Genomic DNA, 13,231 nt, shown 5'->3' on the forward strand with positions numbered 1-13,231 from the left:
TTTGGCCTAGAAAAATTTGTCTGTGCCGAGGCCAGGGCTTGTGTGACTGGGACTGCAGTGCACCACTCAGCCCACTGATTCTAGTACTATTTGAAAAGTGCTGGCTCGGAGAGACGCCGCTGGGAGGGCTCTGTGGTCTTTATGGTTTCCTGTCCCACTTTCTTCTAGTCACCCCCTTTTTCTGGGCTTGTAGAGCTGAACCAGCCTCGTCGCTCTGTGCTAGTTTCTCTGTTCAAAGCTGATTGCAGAGTTCAGGGACACCTCTCTGCCAGCTTTTCTGTCCTTTTCCAGACAGAATTGGTTTAGATTTAGCAGTTTTCCAATGGCTGTGAGGAGTCAGAATTTCCAAGGAGACAGCTGCATACTTGTGTGGCATTGCCAAGGTTGTGCAAATAGAGTATGATCTGTAGAGGAATATGCATGAAACCAAAAATCAAAAATGTCACTGAAGGAGGCAGAGGCAAAGCTTCTGAGCAGCTGGGGTAACGTGTGTGTTCTACTGAAAAGGCTTTGCCCAAATTTGGATAAATCAAATGTGTTGCAAAACTTTGCATATGATGTAATCATAAATAAGTTGGCTGTTACTTCATCAACAGCCCTCCTTGAAAAGGAATTTTGGAGATGACTGAGCCAACTTTTTCAACTTTGACAAGACCTCTGCTGTGAAACTACACAAGGAATGTTCAACTAGTTGTAAAAAAAAAAAAGAAAACTAGATGGAAACAGCCGCGTCAAAGACGGAAAGTATCTGTAACCCTACAATAATGGGTCAGTGACATGGGTCTTTCAGTCTCATGGCTCTGACAGTAAATCAAGAAGCAACTTTTAAGTATCACAAAAACACTTTATCCAATCAGGAGGCAGAACTCCTGTGTCCACATCAAGATCCGATCGCGATCCAATCACAGTCACCCCCCCTTATGTCACCTCTATGCACTGCCATATTAACAACAACAACAACAACGTTCGCCGCATGTGAAGTTGCGCTATTGTTTGGACTCAGGGGAAGAAGTCTTTGCGGAAACCCGCCACCAAGTACTGCATCGAATTTACACTGTTTAATCTGGTAACAACATGTCTCCAGACCACCTCCTGAAGTGGTTTGGCTGATCCGTCCGGACAATCCGTCCTCCTGTGTATTTAGACATGTACTTACAAATGGTCAAGCGCTATCCGATCTCAGAAAATGCATTTTAATGCTAACGTAAGCAACAGAGAGAGAAACTTAGCCAACAGACAACATAGCCGACTGTTTCACAAACCCTGCAACACAGAATGAATTATGAAAACGATCCTCTGAAAGAACAGAATATGTTCATGTAAAAATATGGCTAAAGATCAGAGTTTGAGCACACTCCTAAGGCCTTCCAAGCCAGTGTTATTTACAATCCCTAGCCCATCCTGGCACGCATCCACAGCTCTTTTCAATCCAGCTCCAAATTCCCACATAACTTGGATTTTTTGAAACAATAAGTTACATGTTTGTGTAATGTCTAAGTCTGGGCCTGTAGCTCTGCTCACAGGGAAGAGTGCTGAATATCTGCACTGGTTTAATGAACCATCATCCGTGGGATGGAAATTACTTCAGACAAGTTTTAAGAGACGAGTTCAAAGCATGAATACATTTCACAAATGTGTGGGTGTTTTTCAGTGAAGTGGAGCATACATGGGAGATAGCATATAATTACATTTAAGTACGAGCTCGTGGTTGCTTTGGTATGTTTCTCTATTTCTGTACGGAGTGTGCCATCAAATCCATTGTGTTCCACAGTCTTACCTGGCAGTAAATGTGGACTAAGTACACCAGCTCCTTAGATTCGTAGCCATTCCTCGTCAATTCACTCTGTTCGTCTTCAAGGGACAACTGAAAGAGAGAGAAAGGACACGATTAGAGCCTTAAAACAAGCATTTTCTGAAAGGCAGAGTTAGGCAGCAGTGGTCAAGAAAAACAGTTCATTATAACAGCCGTAAAACAAAGCCTTCAAACTTGCGTGTCTCAGCAGGAGAAATAGACTAAAAACACAGTACAAGAGACACAGTTCACTCTGACCTCCACACGTTCAGCCTTTGACGGGTCCATTAATGCGGACAGTGGGTGGACGACACTACAGCATGAAACCTTCAGCTTCAATTCACAAATTCTATTCACGATTTTTGGTAAATATGTCAGGCAGGAGAGTGGGCACAGACTGATTTCCATTTCTTTTAATGATGCAGCCACGACTGTGTCAATCAGATTTTAGAATCACAGGGTAGAAAATATCAAGAACATTCTGGTTCTTATTACCAAAACTGTTTTGGCATCAGCATCCAGAATAATACGACTGGAGAGGAAAGAAAAATCATCCATTCTGACATCACTTTTAAACCCATAGTGTCAAAGTGAGGTTGAAAATAATCTGTTCTACATGGAAACACAAGAGAACAACACAAAACAACTCTTCACTGACAGGCGGCTTCCAAAAAAAGAAAAAAGAAAGATGGATGTTGTATAAGATAATTACACTCATGACAACTAAGTGGATTTTCCATTTGGATAAAATATAAATGAGGAAAGAAAAAGGAAGGGTGCTGTGACAGTCGGTGTATGTTTTGCTAAAACAATCATGAGGACAGCTGTGTTTAGGAGACAGGAGTTGTATAAACTTTGCCCTGAGGTATGGATTTTAATTCTACCTACTGACTGGTATTATCTCAAAAGTACAGTCGTGGCTATCTGCTGCAATGCTGCTGCATCAGTGATTTAGCCAGAGACATAACGCTTAAAAACTACTATTATGGAATATATATATATACATGTATCAAATTATATCAGGATATAAAATGCTGTCCTTCCATGTAAACTGTGTGTTTTAGGAAACAGATATTTCCTATTCAGAAAGATTATGCATTTCTTCAGATATTCCAGACTTTTCTTGGTTTGTTTTTTTTCCCCAAAAAACATCTTATATAATGCAAGTCCTATAAATAAGCTAACCAGTCATTTACTGTGTCATGTGCTCTTCTAGTTTTCGCAGAACCTGATCGAGGTCAAAACACACACACACACACACACACACACACATATGCAATTATTGCGTGAATCAATCCATTCATCATCTTGATTATCCTTCACAGAGGAAACTGGAGCCAATACAGCTGATAGTGGGTGAGAGGCAGGTTGTTCTCCACGGACATGAAAGGACCAACATACAGAGACAAACAACCATTCACAATCACATTAACTCCATTCTGCATGTCTTCGGACTGTGTGGGAGGAAGCCAAAGAACACAGACATGCAATCTCCAAACAGAAGAGACTTGCTCAAAATGAGGATTTAAACCAGGAACCTTCTTGCTGTGAAGCGACAGTGCTAACCACAGCATCACCCTGATACAAGTTTACATCTGAATCATCTTCATTTTCAACATCTGCATGAATAACGTATTTTTTTTTTGTCTATTGTACTTTCATCATCATGGTTTAAAGCATAACAAAGACTGACGGTAAATGCGCTCCACTCGTCACTAAAGAGATAATGTGAAGCGAAGTCACAGTGTCACAGAAGGGACAGAAACACATGGAAGTGTTTTTTTGTTACCATTAAAGTGGGTTTGACTGGAAGACAAGCATCCCTTGAAAAGGCAGCCAGTAAAAGCTATAAAAGCAAAAAGTTAGAAACGGCTACATAGTGGTGGTGCAGAGAGCAGAAAGGTTTGATCCTGTTTCATTGTGGGGGTTTATGGGTTTGGACCTGCAGTATAGTTTTGGAAAAAGCAGCTGCCTAGTGACCAACCGCAGCTGCTAAGGAGACAGGGATTATTGTTTGGATCTATTGACATCACTTCTATCGCAAAACTAGAATTACCCCAGTGGTGGCATGCCTCCACTGACCAATACAGTCTCTGTCTATGCAATGTTTTCCATATATACAACACGCACAAGTTGACTTAAAAGGACTTTCATAGTCAAGACCTTTGACCACCAAATCTAAACAGTTTATCCTTACGGCAAAGAAAGACTTTTTTGCCAAACTTGGAGAAATTCCTTCAGAACATTCTTGAGATATCATCTTCAAAACAAACGTTTCGGCCATGGCTGTCCCTGGTTTTAAGTCATAAAAGAGACATCACATTTTCATTCTCTGCAATGTTTTTCCAATATTAACCTTTTTTTTTTTTATCTTTTATTCAGCCATTTTTTCTCCATCCCATATGCCCCTGCAGATCAGCTGCTGTCAAATTTTAACATCACATTTTCTACTGTTTGTTTCACTGATATATTTATGTCAGGGATCTGCTGTGTGCCCCTAATGTCAGGAGCGGTGATAAATGTAGGCATGTTCTTGCAGATGACTCCTCAGATGTTTGTCAGCCTCAAGTTATTTCTAGATGAAAAGCCAGTGGATCACCAAAGTTATGAGTTCATCCTGAGGGGAAAACGATTGTCTGAACCAAATTTCCTGTCCCTTCATCCAAAGGCTATTGAGAAATAAAAGAAAACACACAACTGTCGACCATGCAGAGGTGAAGTGAGGGGGAAAACCACTAGGGTTCCGGCTCTGGGAAACACGTGTCCCTGCAAAAGTTCATGGCCATTCATTTAATAACTATTTAGATATTTCAGTCTGAAACAGACACTGGCAACCATAGAGCATGTCACTAAAGCAGAGGGAAGCTAAGAAGCTTTTGATGTTTTAATACTGACACATGTCCATCAATGTCACAGAGTTTCTACATTATTAAGTTACTTTCTCAAATCTCAAATTACCTGTGGGCCACTGAGTGTCTAGTGTGGTCAGTAGGAGGCCAGTCAAGTGGGGGGAAAAAAAGCCCAACTTTCTCACTTTTTGGGAAAAAGCAACAGTTGTAGTGGTGGATGATATAAGCTCAAACTTATATAACAATATTCCGTATTGATTCCTTTTTTTAATATGTACTTTATTGCCTTGTGTGAGCTTTTATGTCTTTTATTTACTTTATTTGTCTTTTATCATTTATTCTGTGCAGCACTTTTTTGTGGTTGTTTCAACCCTCTTATGACCATCATGATAATCAGGCCACCTGGATTTATTTTGATTTTATGTTCTATGAGTGAGTGCTTCTGTCCCTTTTTCCAAGATAACATTCCCTTTCAATATCTAGCAGTTATTCAACCGTTTGGGAATTACGGTACTGAGAAGCTGACGTCACAAACGTGTGACGCGGTGGTGAAACTTGTCTGTGATTGGAAGTTCAGAAGAGACCTGAGGGCTACCGTAATGACAAGTTTATGGCAGAACACCTATAGTTTATAGACACAAACGGTCTATGAGTCACGGTAATGAGTATGCATGCCAAATACCGAAACAGAAGGGTTAAAGAGCTTTACAATTGGATTGGATCATTCCAAAAAAATTGTTTGTTTTAATATGCAACAATATTTAGTTCACAATAAAAAACATATTTATGATGCAAAATGAATCTATTCTTTAGGGCCACATGAAATCGATTGGAGGGCCACATATGTTCTATATGATCTATTGGTTTGGTAATTACAATCTGAAAAACAAAAAGTTTTCAAGAATGACTCCTGTGACTCACTGGATGGATCTACACGGACAAATGGAAACAGCTAATAGCCAAGAAGCTGACACCTTTGTGAAAGAGCCCCTGTTGCCGTTTGACCAACTGTCACAGAGCAGATTATTAACATGAGGGAAAGAAATAAAATACCTCGTCATTTCACAGCCAAGTTTGATACGAGGGGGAATTATTGTCTCCGCATGTCACGCACGGCACAATCAAAGACGAGGATTTATTTGAGCAGGCAGTGATCATCGTCATCATCATCATTACCATCAGACATCTCACCAAAGAAAAAGCCGTTTCAGTGATCACATTGGGAAGATTAGAGAGGATTTATGTGTTCAATAACCTTGAAGGACGCTAAATTGGAAAATGTAAAAAGCCCTTGGCAGGAGAAATAGTCCACCGCTGTTTTACACAGGGAAATAAAATCACTTTGACCACCCTTGCAAGTTTATTTTTTCCGGAGAAGTGACACCAGCAGATATCCAAGGTCTTCATACTTCATCTTATTTGTTTCTGTAATGCCTTTGGTGATGGGTGAATGTTATCATCAGTGTCTGCTCTGTATGTTTGTAACCGCTTTGAGCAGCTACTGGCCTTTGAACTAAACTTTGATTTAGGGTGTGGCTTCTTTCTTCCACTTTTTATGGATGTGTTGTTTTTTTTGATGCATTTAAAAAAATAAAAAAGGCTAGGCTGTTTTTATGACGTATGAAATTCTGTTGGGATGAATATGTCGTATACAATCGTGGGATCTCGAAAAGGCCCAGTCACACTGAGATATCTTCTGAAAATGTAATCAAATAAACTCATACATTAATTGAAAAACATCACTCCAGGGCTTTGCTCATGAAATGCGAGATCCTGACATACACCAACAGGGGAAGGTCTGCAATTAAACAATCTGTTATATGACAATATTGGACTCGTAACTCGTGTTGAGGCTTTGCTCAGACAGTGCGGTGACAACCGGCTACAATAGCTTATCTGACATTATTTAAAAACAACATAAAACTATGACCTCCATAAGGCACCTTGGACATAACATCTGGCCTCTCCTCGGCACACTCAGGATCACCGTGGGCAGTGTGATGAAAATAGACAGTAGCTAATAATATGATTTGAGAAACCGCTAATGCCTTCTGGAAAGGCTACACAGCCATTGCGTGGATTTACTATGTGACAAGGGCTTAAAAAGAGGAGTGCACTGATTTAGCACTGTGCTCCTATAACACTGCTGGAACCACAGCGAACAGTAAAAGGAAAAGATCAAATGTATGTTAAATGTAGTGTGTGCGGAGACAGGAAAGGGCACAAATGAGTATGTGTACATATGACCTTATGATTAACATGTTTACTTACATGTTTGTCTTGCGGGACAAGAAAATGTGCCAACTATGGACACACATAGACTTCCCAAGGACAATGAAGAATATACATTATTTAAATAGAAATGGGACAACAAGAGGTTATATGTTTTTTTAATTGTCTTTATTCCAGACTTGAGTGGAATTTCCTAATTGTCACAACGATGTCTGATGTAGAAACATAATTTAAAGTCTGTCTCAACAGTTAGGCTGGAGCGCTAACGGATATCGGATAAACAATCCCGTCAAATATTTGAATTGAATGTTTACTTGAAATAGTAATACATTCACAGCGAAGCTTGGTGAGGAAGTTCTGTAAATATCAGCGACACTGTGGTCAACTTAACGAGGGACCTTCAGGTTTGTGGGCGAAACGGCACCGAAAGCGTTCAATAACAACTTTGACAGTATTTATAGACATGTAGACGTACTGTTAAAGAGTTGGATTACACGGTGCACTGTATAATCATTTCTCACAGCAATTCACTGAACACTATAATAAACCCTCAACACAACCACCAGAACGTGGCATGACAATAATTCAGCCCGTCTTTTACGTCAGTGGTGTGTATGAACAGAGCCACACCAACATGCACCTCGCCTCTTGTGCAGGAAGACACTCGTCGTATTGTCAGCATGAAAACTATTTTATATTTAGTACTTGGTGTAGAAGACGGTTAATACAAAAAAAAAAAACAGTGGCTGCTCAAACATTTCAGCTTCTGTCTTTTATCCAAATTACAACTTATGCCATGAGTGACACAGAACCTGGACCAGAGCCTCTCCATGGCATGTCAGACAGGTCGTCTCGTCTACCATTCCAGGCCACGTTTCTGCAATGCACGCACACCACATTTTAATTTGATTCCAATCCAACCGTCACTGCACGAGCACACAATGTCCCTATAGCACCAGCAAAGCCCAACGGCGAAGAGGTCTACCAGTGCCGGTCCACAACAAAACTGCATTTTCTTTACCAGAAGCACCGGAAACAGGTACTAACTGCAAGTCCATGTTAACAATGGACAGATCAGAATGAAAATAAGTGGAATTATATCCTAAGTTTCTCCCTGGTTTCCATTTGTATATGGTCATAACAGAAACAGATGCACATCTATAAAAAGGTGGTCTGCCCCTTCCTTTTATTTACATCATTGTAAGACCAGACTTACAACATTAACAGCAAGAGGAACACCATGCATGGTGGTCAGCTTTCAAAGAGAACACGTCAGAGTAGCACGTTCCTAACAAAGGTTTCTGCAGATGGGGGGAAAAAAACCTCAGTCTATACACGAGTCATTTCCCCACAGCTGCACAAAAGCAAGAGGGAATCACAACTGCAGATCAGGTGCGGAAAAAGGAAAGAAGAAGACAGCATGGTCAGCAAGATTAAAAGACACGTTTTACTCACAGCAGCTTAGCTCTGTTTTCCCCTTGTCTCTTGTTTTAGCTCCTACACTTTCCTTGCCTTAGTGCAGAGGAGCTTCATGCTCAGACTTTGCCCCCCCATCTCAAGTCTCAAACACCTGTCCCAGCTCTCTATTTCCCAGTGCGAGTGTGCGGTTCTAGAGTGTGGGAATGTACATCCTGTCTCGCAGGGTCCTGTTTCGCGTGTCCGGAACACAATTCCCCTCAGTGGGACGTAAATGTCAGCTCTCCACTTTCTTTTGCATGCAGCGTAAGCTCTCCTGGTGTGGGAGTCAGAGCCAGGGGGAGGCAACAATATTTCCAGCACACACTAGCAGCAGTGCTGGAGCACGAGGTGGTGGTGCTTTGAAGGATTCCTCAGTGGGATAGCTTTCATCTCCTCCATTTTGGTCTATCTCTCATCCTGTCATCATAATGCCCCATCCTGGTGTTTTTGCCTTCTATCGGTCGTTAGCTCCGTTCCTCTGATGCCTGCCACTCAACAGAACTTTAACTATCTCATTAGCAGGAGGAAATGACGGGAGGGAACCACCAGATAACAAAAAACACAAAAAAAAGTCTGAGTGTTTGAGTCTTCTCCTGCCTCTGCCGACCTCTCTGACTGATTCTCTGTCCCTTAACCACACACAATTCTCTCCCCCCCGTCTGACATGCTGGCTCACCCCGCCCCCTTCTCTCCTCCTCCACTCCCTATCTGGTTGGTACGTTCCTGGGACAAAGAGCAGGGATGCAGGGAGGGAAGGAGAAAGAGACCAAGCAGAGGAGAAGCAGAGGAGAGGGCAAGAGGCAATAGAGAAAAAGGGGAGGGGGATGCAATTGCAGGAGAGCATTTTTTGTTCTTTCCTCATGTGCCGTCCTCTGGCACAGTCATGTTCTAACAAAAGAGCTGAATTGAGAAAAAGTGCAGTCCTGCATGCAATTAATAGTAGACGACAATGAAAAGAAAATGAAAGAGTCAAAGGACAGATAAGTGTTGCACCTTAAATTACGTTAATAACTGATGCTTTGCAAACACAGCAGATAATGGGAAGCCACCTCTGTGCCTGATGAGCGAACCCCTGCATTTAAACCTTCACTTCACAGTAAATAACCCGTGGTGTGTGCTAGCTTGCACCTCCTCGCACTTGCAAAGTAGGAATGCATTCACCAAAAATAAGTCTGCTGAAAAAGTGTGCTCTCAGGTTGCAGCCAAATACCTCACGAAAAAGGGAAAAAAAATGAGGAAAGAAAAAGTTTCATCAGCTGTGACTGCGAGCTGTGGACTCAAAAACGAGACACACTTTGTGCAGCTTGAGACAAATGGTGCGTGTTTCTCTCTGCACAAGAAAAACCCTTAAATACATATCACAAAGCATGAAACTTACTGTCATGGTTGAAACCATAATTTCTGAGACGACTCTTCCTCGTGATGCTGACCAAATATTTCAGTTCAGGATGAGCTGTGAACCGGCCCTCTCACTGGGGCGTTTGCTTCAGCCAGATGCCAGAGCATCAAATCAATTTCCACGATCATTCATACTTATGAATATCAAATGATAATCCAATGATGACCCACTTCATTCAGCTCTCTGCTCTGCCACTGACGAGCTGAACTGATTTATGGCAGACCACATGCACAGAGGTCAGGCGTTGTCCAGGAAATGCAACCATTTCCACGGACATGTTATGACACGGTGCACCAGGAAAGATTTCAGAGCAAACAGAATTCAGCCGACACAGAAACTTAACATGAAGCTGCAGGAGACTAAGTGTCCTCTACCCACACTACACAATTTCAAAAACCACAGAATTCCCTCATTATCAGTCACAGCTTCCCAACACACAGCTGCAGGCAAGCTGCAAGACGCCCCTGCTACACGTTCTGCACTTAGACCCTCGATAAACTTGATCCCAAATCTGACAATGCCCGACATTGAGGGCAGACGATGAATTATGTCCATTGAGTTGACAGCACGGCAAAGTTTGGAGCGTGAGAACACATCTGGTTGAGACAGTAAAAGAGTATACAGGAAGAGAGTGAGGCGAAAGCATGGACATACTCCAGATCAGTGGGTGGCAGTAACACACCAACAAAAAGTGATGAACGGGTGCCTTCCACTAGTCGTGTGGACTACAGAGGCTGAACCAAAATGAGATTGTCTAGTCATATAGGATTAGCTATAGCATTACCGCTGTTGCTTCAGCTGGTTGAGACGCAGAGAACACTGTTCAGGCCTGTTTTTTTTTTACATGTGTACTGTAAACTATGTTGTTTGGATGCTTTGTCATTGACATATCTTTTTAAAATATGCATCTCTGACACACGATTGATAGAATATGGTGGGCAAACTAGGTCTAGGACATACCCATTAGGTATGGAAGGTCACATTATGGCGCTTTTCCACTATACAGTTCTAGCACTACTCGACTCTACTCGATTTGGTACCAGACACGTTGTTTTCCATTACATCATAGTACCTCCATAGTACAACAAACACACAAATTAATGATGGGCAAAGCAGTTATTTTCGGTGGACTGAATCAGTTAATCAAAAAGATTTGTTCATGTTGTCAGGATTCTTAAGTTTTTTCAACTGTTCTATATTTTGGTGATGTTCGGTTTGATTCTTGTGTCAGACGTCACCCTCATGACTCTGCCAGTGACGACTCTCTCAGTGGACTCTGTTAACGTCAGATTTTAGTATTGGCTCAGCCCGCTTGGAACCTCGCAAGAGCGGGTGCCATGTATAAAAAAAACTTCACAAGTTAAAGTCTTGTTATTTTCACAATCATGAGGATGAAATTTGTGGGATGTAGGGGAGTGATTAAAAATAATAGCTGGTCTCCAATGACATTATTTTTTTTATCAACTATGGTATTTCTATCAGACTGCCCAACTAAAAGGGGCTTTAAGTGCAGAGCTGCCTGTGGGGCCTTGCTGCAGTGTTTCAGGGCTGAGCAAAGAAATGCGATTGGGCTCCATCTAAAAATCATCACCAAGCTATAAACATGGCTTTGCTCGGGGACTAAGGAGAACAATGGGATTTAAACTGAGCGAGGGATCGCTGTAAGGGGATGAGATCATGACTTGGAGGAGGTTCACAAAGCAAATCCCATTATGGGATATTTGCTTACCGCTGTGTACAAGCATTCACACAGAGACTTGTATATTGGGGCTGAACGTTTTGGGAAACATATCCAATATCTATTGCGACTTTGATTTGATGTGCGATAAAACAAAAATTAATCCGAGCTCCAGTTGAATACTTACTATATAACCCGTTTGAATTGTGATGGAGTATTTCGGCGTAGGAACTATTTTGAACGTGTATGTATGACACTTACCTTACAGCAGTCAATATGTGGATCCTACTAATTATGGCCACTGTGCACACTGCTGCTGTTACACCTTGATGTCAGCTGTAGCACCATTTTACGATCAAACACTGGTGTGTTAGATCACACACATGCACGCACAGAAAAATGACAATAAAAGGTCCAATGTGCAACAATCATTTAGTAAATAAATATCTATGTAGACATATAATAGAGTAAAGACGTCTTGAGTAGACTGACATCACAGAAGAACCTCTGTTTTAGTCGCCAGTCGAGCTACTGCATTTGAGTAATGTTGGAACCTTTGGACCCAGTATATTAATATATGCTCAAATGGGGTTGTTTGTTGTTTCCACAAGACAAGCACATTTGAACACTCCCCTGTCATAAACACAATCTGTTAACTCTAGAAATTCAGAGGGCTCCGAGTTCAGGATACACTGTGCATGACTTTTCATGTCGTAATTACAAGTTCTCCAATTCCACTTGAACACTGCAGTAGACACAGCCCGTAGTACTCGGTAGTGGCAGAAAGTATAGTTGAAATCATCCATCTGAAGGCAACACTCCACTTTTACTTCCAAATAAGTCGTTTGATGCACACATAATGATACATGCTGTTTTTTCTGGCAGTCAGGCCAACATGCACATAAGTGCAATAACAATGGAGGCTATTTTTGGTGTTGCTGCTAACACGCTGCTGCTCAGTTGTGCAATTTGTACTTTTAATGAGGTGCCCTCAACTTATACAGAGCCTATTTCTGGCACCTGTGACTCAGGAGGTAGAGTGGGTCATCTTCTAACCAGAAGGTTGGCAGTTTGATCCCCTGTATGCTGACTTGTCTAAGAGTCCCTGAGAAAGACAATGAACCCTAAATTGGTCCTGATGTCTGCTCCAGCCTGTAAATGGGTGTGAATGATGCGAGACAAAAATGTGTTAATATGGGTGTGAAGGGTAAAACTGTAGTGTAAGGCAAATGGTTTTCTTTTACCAGAGCTAAACCTTGTATTTTATATGTGCAATATGACCAAACAATAGCATAACATAACATCACCCACCTAATAATGTGTCGCATGCCAGGTCTTCACCCACAAACATTTATTAATACATACATTCACACACTGGTTAGGAGCAGATTCTGGGTTCAAGGTCTTCCTTCAGGACACTTTGCAAGTTTGTATTCTCCATTCCAACTCAAATTCCATGAGGCCAGAAAGAGGTAAGATGTTCAAAACATGCATCCAGTGCTCCTTCAGCTCCTTCCAGCACACTCAGCATTTATTATGTTCCCACGTCCCACATTCAGGCGATTTGCCCCCCAGAGGCCCCCCAGGTCAGGCTGGAGAGGAGGGGATAGTTTGTCAAATGTGAAGAAGGAACAGGAAACAAATCAGTGTGGAGGAGCTGCAACTGCCATAACAAGAGTGTGTATATATGCAGCAGAGGGTGGCTGGGTGGAAAATCACCAAGTAAAGAAAATCTCTCTACGAGTGACAATGTACATCTGTGTACAGCCCTTGTACATTTGTCTTAAAAGCATTGCATGTGATTTATTTAGAAAACACTCCAC

General features: G+C 41.7%; 1 protein-coding gene across 4 annotated transcripts in view; it reads right to left on the reverse strand.

Annotated features, from left to right (window-relative positions):
* The window catches only part of arhgap32b (Rho GTPase activating protein 32b), a 96,290-nt gene that overhangs the window by 35,497 nt on the left and 47,562 nt on the right, over positions 1-13,231 (reverse strand). For all 4 annotated transcript variants that reach the window (XM_058626901.1, XM_058626902.1, XM_058626900.1 and 1 more), the window contains one exon: positions 1,778-1,864. In XM_058626901.1, the coding sequence (XP_058482884.1) occupies positions 1,778-1,864 (87 nt within the window). The remainder of the gene's footprint in view (positions 1-1,777; positions 1,865-13,231) is intronic.

The sequence above is a fragment of the Solea solea genome, chromosome 4 (assembly GCF_958295425.1).
Source record: "Solea solea chromosome 4, fSolSol10.1, whole genome shotgun sequence".
Classification (NCBI taxonomy): Eukaryota; Metazoa; Chordata; class Actinopteri; order Pleuronectiformes; family Soleidae; genus Solea; species Solea solea.